General features: G+C 42.5%; 1 protein-coding gene across 1 annotated transcript; it reads right to left on the reverse strand.

Moving 5' to 3' along the window:
* Window positions 1–1,700: 1,700 nt before the first annotated feature.
* Window positions 1,701–8,122, reverse strand: cnga4 (cyclic nucleotide gated channel subunit alpha 4). The gene is made up of 6 exons (XM_034694044.1): window positions 8,028–8,122; window positions 7,832–7,938; window positions 3,514–4,097; window positions 2,968–3,213; window positions 2,627–2,792; window positions 1,701–2,509 (listed from the first exon to the last, which is right to left on the reverse strand). The coding sequence occupies exons 1-6, from the start codon at window positions 8,069–8,071 to the stop codon at window positions 1,701–1,703; spliced, it is 1,956 nt and encodes a 651-aa protein (XP_034549935.1). The 5' UTR covers window positions 8,072–8,122.

Consider the following 8,122-nt stretch of genomic DNA (forward strand, 5'->3'; position numbering starts at 1 on the left):
GTGTTCACTTGAATGTTTTTTTTCCTCTACTTTGTGATTTTTTTTTCACTTAAATACACATTATTATTGCATCCATTGCTTTTTCTTTGTTTGATTGTGTTAAAGCATTATTGTATGGAAGCCCTAAGCATTCATGCACCTATGTTTTATTATCTTTGTTTGAATAGAATAGAATAGAATAGAATAGAATAGAATAGAATAGAATAGAATGTACTTTATTGGAATAATAATAAATACAATTTATTATTATTATTATTTTTGTGATCAAATTTTTAGTATAATTTCTGCGGCTACATACAAACATAGATTAACAAGGAACAAACAGAATAAAAAAACAAAACAGACAAAAAAAGAAATAAAAACACAACAAAACAAAACAACAGGTCCAGAAGAAGGAAGAAAGTTCATATGTCGTGGTAATGTGGTGAAGTTATGTCCATTTAGGTGTGTGTATGTGGGTATGTAAGAGAAATTGTGTGAGGGGGATTGCTCAGTTCAGCAAGTTCTTAAGATCGTCCACTGTAGCACACCATAGCTGAGTTATGTCCTCTTTGACTCCATGGATGCGAGCTGTAGACAGTTCCAAATACACAATATCAATAAACGTTAATAACCATTGTTTATGAGTAAGCAGTGAGGGGTGTTTCCATCTAGTGGCAACCAACTTCTTAGCAATAATATTTTTTTATTATTATTATTATTATTATTATTATTATTATTATTATTATTATTATTATCATCATTTATTAATCCTCAAAGGGAAATTCAGGTGTCTGGCAGATAAAATTATAAAAATCACATAAAACAAGTAATTCAGGTGTCTGTCAGCTCATCTCCCATTGGCTAGAGAGTTATGAAGCCTAATGGCTGCAGGTATGAATGATTTTCTGTATCTCTCAGTCCTGCAGCGCAGAGAGATGAGCTGTCCACTGCCGCGGTTTCTCTGGTCCACAAAGAAGTTGTGAAGTGGATGATCTGTGTAATTTAGAATGGCCTCTAGCTTCTTCTGTGTGCATCTCTCCACCACAGCCCTGAGTGAGTAGTTATACAAATGACTGATGATAATGTATTCTGTGCAAAGTCATAAAGTCATGGGTCTAAGATTAGATTACACTGCAGCATAAATAGTGTCACTGGTGGGATCATGGGGATCAAATTATAAATCAGCTGTCTGATAAGTTTTGTGTTGTTGAACATGGTAACCAGGCTCTCCACTGAGGGTTGGTGAATCTTTAGGGACAACTCCAAAGACTTTTTACCATATGGACAAATGAAACATGAAAAATAATCATATAAAACATTTTTATTTAGTGTCTTGATAAAATATCCCATATGCTCCAAATAACCCATAATTATAATTAAATATTTTTCAATCGCAACAGAGACAAATAAAGTAAGAATGGTGTTATAGAACACTTCTGACACATTTTCTAATTAAATTCATGCAATAAAAAGGGAACATATTCATCCTACACAAATGGAAGTGAACATAGTATCAAAATAAGAAGATAAAGTGTTTATTTATAAAGGAAAAGTCAAATATGCATCAAATCTTTTTCTGTTTTGGATAGACTGTCACATGGGGATGAAATGCTACCACCTAGTGGCACAGTTTCACATTGCAGAATTAATAATACAACAAAATTTTAAATCATGTAAAACAAAAAAGAGACAAGGAATAAATATAAATCCCTTCTTCTTCATTGTTTTTGCTCTTTATCTTTTGGCTCTGTCTCTTTTGAGTCTTCTCCATCATTTTCTCCCTCCTCTTCAGATTCTCTCTCTGTATTTTTCTCTACTTTCTCATCTGCAGGTTCAATCTCAGCTCCATCACCTTTCCCAGGTCTATCATCTCCTTTGTCTCTACCTTTTTCCTCTTCATCTTCTATTTTCTGTCCCTGATTGTCTGGGTCCTTCACACCTGATCGATCTCCCTCCACCATCCGTTCTGCATCCTCTTTTGTACTTTTCGTGCTCTCTCCATCTCCTTCTTTGGTTACATCCTTACCGTCTTCTCCCTCTCCCCTCTTTTGTACCTTTGCATCTGAGCCCCCCTCTTCTTCTCCCTCTGCCTCTTCTCTCTCAAAACCCACCTCCCCTCCCACCCCTTCACCTCTCCCCTCTGCTTCCTCTCCTTCTACATATTCTGGCGGCTGAGTCCCCAGAGCTGCAACCTCCCACTCCAGCTGCTCCACCCTGGCCTGCATCTTGCGGTTGCTTGACTCTAGCTCCACCATGAGTCGAGCCAGTTTGGTTTGCAGGATTTCCAAGTTCTTTTCCAGCCTTTCAATCTTTGTTTCAACTTTCTCTGCCTCCCCCTCTGCTCCCTCCCCGCTCTCCTCCAACATGCCCATCTTGGTGAGGATCTGTCTGCCTTTCTCCTCCAGGTGACACTTGGCTGCAGGGAACTCAGACAGCACGTCTGTCAGGTCTTCTTTAGAGAGGCTGAAAAGGTCAGAGTAGCCGATGCTGCGGATGTTGGCAGTTCGACGATTGCCAGACTTGTTGCCTGCAAAGAAAATGTTGTTATTGATTAAAGACTTCTTCTAAACCTTATGAAAACAGAAGAATATAACCAGAAGATATGATATGAAGAAAAATGAACTTTTGTTTTGCAGTGACTTACCTTTAATGTTGAGGATACTTATTTCCCCAAAGAAATTCCCCTCACTCAGCACAGCAAACTCTGTGACCCCGTCATCTGCCACAACTGCAAGTTTTCCCTCTTTGATGATGTACATTTCATGCCCCACATCTCCTTTCCTGCACACATACTCTCCTGGGCTGAACACCTGCATAAAAAAAGAAAGAGATATTCCTTTAACAGTTCTCTCTTTCAAAGCTTTGCTGACATATCAGATTGTATTTAAGGCAAAGCAACAGGACTGAATCTGAATCTCTATTCAAGACCCCACATGAGACACAACGTCCACCTGTGTATTGTTCCAGTGCTCTTTATTTCCTGACCTGAGGGTTAAGTTTCAGTACCAGCTCCTCCAGCAGACTCTTCTCACAGCTCTGGAAGATGGTGACTTTGGAGAGTGTTGGAAGGTGAACGCTGACAGCGATCTCCGTCCTCAGGTGAACAGGCAGCTGCTGCAGGATTTCATTCTCTCGCATGATCTTCTTGTTGATGTGAAGATGCTGGTACCAGTTGTCGATACGCTGACGAAGCTCTTTGCTAATGTGGTGGCTTCGGAGGTATGCCTTCACCTGGGAAGGGAGATAAATAATTAAATAAGCCCCTACAGTGAAAGCTAAAAAAAACATGAAGTCATCTAGCAGTCCTTTTGTTTCATAGTATAGTATATAACATGTCCAGAGATAGCTCTTGGACTGTTTAAATAGCCATCTTGGATTTTGGAAGTCAGCATTCACAAGGATCTTTTTGGGTTGGTAAATCAACTTCAGGAGGTGTTCTAGTAAAAATGTTCAACAAGAAATTTGGAATTTGGCCTCCCAGCTCAAGTGTGATATGGGAAAAGTCTTAACTCTGACAGTTCTCCAACTTACCAGCTCATGGTTTGGGAAGAAGACGTTATCACGGTCTCTTAAGCTTGTGATGACATTCCCAACATTCCCAACAATGGATGCAAAGACCAGCACAGCAATGAGCAGATCTGCTATCATAAACAAGTACTCCTCCTCCCTTTTTGGCAGGGGGGTGTCTCCCACTGTGGTGAAAATCTGTGCAGAGAACCAGAAGCAGTAGATGTACTGACGCCGCATGGAGGCAAACTCTGGGTCGGTGATGTTGGGGTAGACCCAACGATCACTCCCAAAGCCGATGTAGCTGGACAGAGCGAAGTAGAGACAGGCGTTCCAGTGGATCAGCACAAAGATGTAGATCATGAGTTTGGCGATGCGGAAGGTGTTTGGGTAGGAGGTTCTGGTCTCCATGCGGTCCAGGGCCTCGTTGAGACGTGGGATTCGTAGCAGGCGGTTGATCCTCACCATTGGAGTTTGGATTCCAAAGACGAAGTAGAGGAGGTCGGTGGGTAGCAGTGAAACCACGTCTCTGAAGAAAGGTTTGGAGTGCAGGTAGTGCTTCTTCAGCTGGTTTATGTCCCTGATCAGGATTCCCTGATCCAAGTAACCTGGTGGGAGAAGTTCAAAAATCAAAAAGAAATTGTTAAAAGTATTTTTTCAGTATGAAACTTCCTCTACTTCCTTTCACATATTTGCAACCTGCATGTTTATATTGCATAGATACTGTTCGTGGGTCAATTTGGCCCGGGAGTCAAAGTGGAGGCTAAAAGGAGTCAGAAGTGTTAAATACTAATTGTTTCTTTGCAACTGTGTGACATATTTCACCCCAATCACGTACACACACACACACACACACACACACACACACACACACACACACACACACAGACACACACGCATGCGCGCGCGCGCACGCACGCACACTCACACACACACACACACACACACACACACACACACACACGCACACACGCACACCCTCTCCCTATCTCTTGACCTCATCTGTAAAGTGTGAGAATGCAGGTGTTGGCATGACTTTTGACGGGAACCTTCTCTTTTCCCGTGGGCAAACTCCACCCACATTGAGGGGACTCTCAGCAGGGTAGTGATGTGTGATGAACAAAAGCTGCGGTTCTGAGAGTCGATGCATTATGAATCAGAGGAGCCATCTGCTTAGCTCTCTCAGTGCTCAGCCCCAGCTCTGCTCACAGCAGAACTTTGTTTTGATTGGTCAGCATGGCGGCCATGCGGCCAATCACATGTGAGGATATAGGATACAGGTGATGGAGGGGAGGCTGTGTATCATGGCTACATCTGTTCCTTCTGAGAGATTAGGGTTCTTCTCACAGACAGGGCAAATTCAGGAGAAATCGGATCAGCCCATCCAAGCTGAGGCATCTGATTTTTCTCAAAGCCAACCTGAGGACATTAATAAAGTTTGCTCCAGTTTGGTTCTTGTTTCTGTTTGCTTGAGTTTGGTTCTGGTTCTTTTTATTTGACTTGGTTCTGGTTCGGTTTGCTTGAGTTTGGTTCTGGTTCTTGTTCTGTTTGCTTGAGTCTGTTCTGGTTCTGGTTGCTTGAGTTTGGTTCTGGTTCTGTTTGCTTGACTTGGTCTGGTTCGGTTCTGGTGCTAGTTCGGTTCTTGTTCGAATCTGGTTCGGTTCTGGTTCGGTTCTGGTTCGGTTCTGGTTCGGTTCTGTTTTGGTTCTGGTTCGGTTCTGTTTTGGTTCTGGTTCGGTTCCGGTTCGATTCTGGTTCGGTTCTGGTTAGTTTTGGTGCTGGTTCGGTTCTTGTTCGAATCTGGTTCGGTTCTGGTTCGGTTCTGTTTTGGTTCTGGTTCGGTTCTGTTTGGTTCTGGTTCGATTCTGGTTCGGTTCTGGTTCGGTTCTGGTTCGGTTCTGGTTCAGTTTGCTTGAATTAAGTTCTGGTTCTGTTTGCTTGAGTTTGGTTCTGGTTCTGTTTGCTTGAGTTTGGTTCTGGTTCTGGTTCTGTTTGCTTGAGTCTGTTCTGGTTCTGGTTGCTTGAGTTTGGTTCTGGTTCTGTTTGCTTGACTTGGATGAGTTTTGTTCTGGTTCGGTTCTGGTTCGGTTCTGGTTCGGTTCTGGTGCTAGTTCGGTTCTTGTTCGAATCTGGTTTGGTTCTGGTTCGGTTCTGGTTCGGTTCCGGTACGGTTCTGGTTCGCTTCTGGTTCGGTTCTGTTTTGGTTCTGGTTTGGTTCTTGTTTGTTTCTTGTTTGGTTCTGGTTCAGTTTGCTTGAATTTAGTTCTCGTTCTGTTTTCTTGAGTTTGGTTCTGGTTCTGTTTGTATGAGTTTGGTTCTGGTTCGGTTTGCTTAAATATAGTTCAAGTTCTAACCCTAACCCTAACCCTAACCCTAACCCTAATCCTAACCCTAATCCTAACCCTAACCCTAATCCTAACCCTAACCCTAATCCTAACCCTAACCCTAACCCTAACCCTAACCCTAATCCTAACCCTAACCCTAACCCTAACCCTAATCATAACCCTAACCCTAACCCTAATCCTAACCCTAATCCTAATCCTAACCCTAACCCTAATCCTAACCCTAACCCTAACCCTAATCATAACCCTAACCCTAACCCTAACCCTAATCCTAACCCTAACCCTAACCCTAATCATAACCCTAACCCTAATCATAACCCTAACCCTAATCCTAACCCTAACCCTAATCCTAACCCTAACCCTAAACCTAATCCTAACCCTAACCCTAATCCTAACCCTAACCCTAACCCTAATCCTAACCCTAACCCTAATCCTAACCCTAACCCTAACCCTAACCCTAATCCTAACCCTAACCCTAACCCTAACCCTAATCCTAACCCTAACCCTAACCCTAATCCTAACCCTAACCCTAACCCTAATCCTAACCCTAATCCTAACCCTAACCCTAACCCTAATCCTAACCCTAACCCTAACCCTAATCCTAACCCTAACCCTAACCCTAACCCTAACCCTAACCCTAATCCTAACCCTAACCCTAACCCTAACCCTAATCCTAACCCTAACCCTAATCATAACTCTAACCCTAACCCTTACCCTAATCCTAACCCTAATCCTAACCCTAACCCTAACCCTGATCCTAACCCTAACCCTAACCCTAACCCTAACCCTAATCCTAACCCTAACCCTAACCCTAACCCTAATCCTAACCCTAACCCTAACCCTAACCCTAACCCTTATCATAACCCTAACCCTAACCCTTATCATAACCCTAACCCTAACCCTTATCATAACCCTAACCCTAACCCTTAGTGATGTGTCATGATCAGAAGCTGCAGCTCGGATGCTTTATAGTGAATCAGAAGAGCCGGCTCGCATTAAGAGAGAACCGGCTCCCAGTTTTTTCCTTTCGCTGCTTAGCTCTCACAGTGCTCAGCCCCAGCTCTGCTCACAGCAGAACTTTGTTTTGATTGGTCAGCATGGCACCCATGGGGCCAATCACATGTGAGGATATAGGATACAGGTGATGGAGGGGAGGCTGTGTATCATGGCTACATCTGTTCCTTCTGAGAGTCTTCTGGAAGACCGGGCAAATACTCACTGAGAGGAGAAATCGAATCAGCCCATCCAAGCTGAGGCATCTGATTTTTCTCAAAGCCAACCTGCACTGAGGACATTAATAATGTTTACTTGACTTGGTTCTGGTTCTGGTTGCTTGAGTTGGTTCTGGTTCTGTTTGTTTGAGTTTGGCTCTGGTTCTGTTTGCTTGACTTGGTTCTGGTTTTGTTTGCTTGAGTTTGGCTCTGGTTCTGTTTGCTTGAGTTTGGTTCTGGTTCTGTTCTGTGGATATGTTTGCAGTTTTTTGTTTAATTGTACAATAGAAAAGTTTGATTAAATATAAAAGTACAAAAAACAAAAGTAAGAATGGTTTTGTAACAGAATAAATGCACAAAATTGGGCAATTATAAGGCTTCTCATAAAAACACTGTGCGTAAAAGGATTTCAACACACAAACCATTATTTTTTGCAAAGTTAAGGTAAAACATATGGCTTCAAAAGATCCTAAATTAAGAGCCCCTGTTTTTGACCATGATACACACACGTGCACAAATAGGATCCTGTGGACATGCATTTGTAGAGAGGTGCCGGGGTGAGGGGGCTGCACAGGGACAAGTGCCTAAAGCTCTGGCAGCACAGAGGAAGTGACCTGCCCCCCTTTACATAACTTATTGTACTTGTTTACTACTTTACTGAACAGGGAGATGTCATGTACATATTTAATGCACTTTGGTTTTGTGATGATAAAATAAATTCTGATTCAAACCAGCTGGACCTGAATGTGTCTAAAGGTCAGAGGATCTATTTAAGACAAAATGTTTTACCTGTGTGAACGGTGATGATCATGTCCATTATATACATGACGTCTGCCAGATAGTCTAACGTGAGCCACACGGGCAGATAGCTCAGAGCAATCGTAGTGAAGCATGTCCTGAGGAAACATTGATATAAGCAGTGTTTCAAACTGGGATACCAAATGATCATAGTGTTTGTGGAAGAAGGATGTGTGACTTCTCGTACCTCAGGATGATGATGACAGAGTTATAGACGATGGGAAAGATCATGACCTGTAGCCAGACATAATAAAACTGTTCTGCTGGATCAACCAACCAGTC

The sequence above is a fragment of the Notolabrus celidotus genome, chromosome 10 (genome assembly GCF_009762535.1).
Source record: "Notolabrus celidotus isolate fNotCel1 chromosome 10, fNotCel1.pri, whole genome shotgun sequence".
NCBI classification, from domain to species: domain Eukaryota; kingdom Metazoa; phylum Chordata; class Actinopteri; order Labriformes; family Labridae; genus Notolabrus; species Notolabrus celidotus.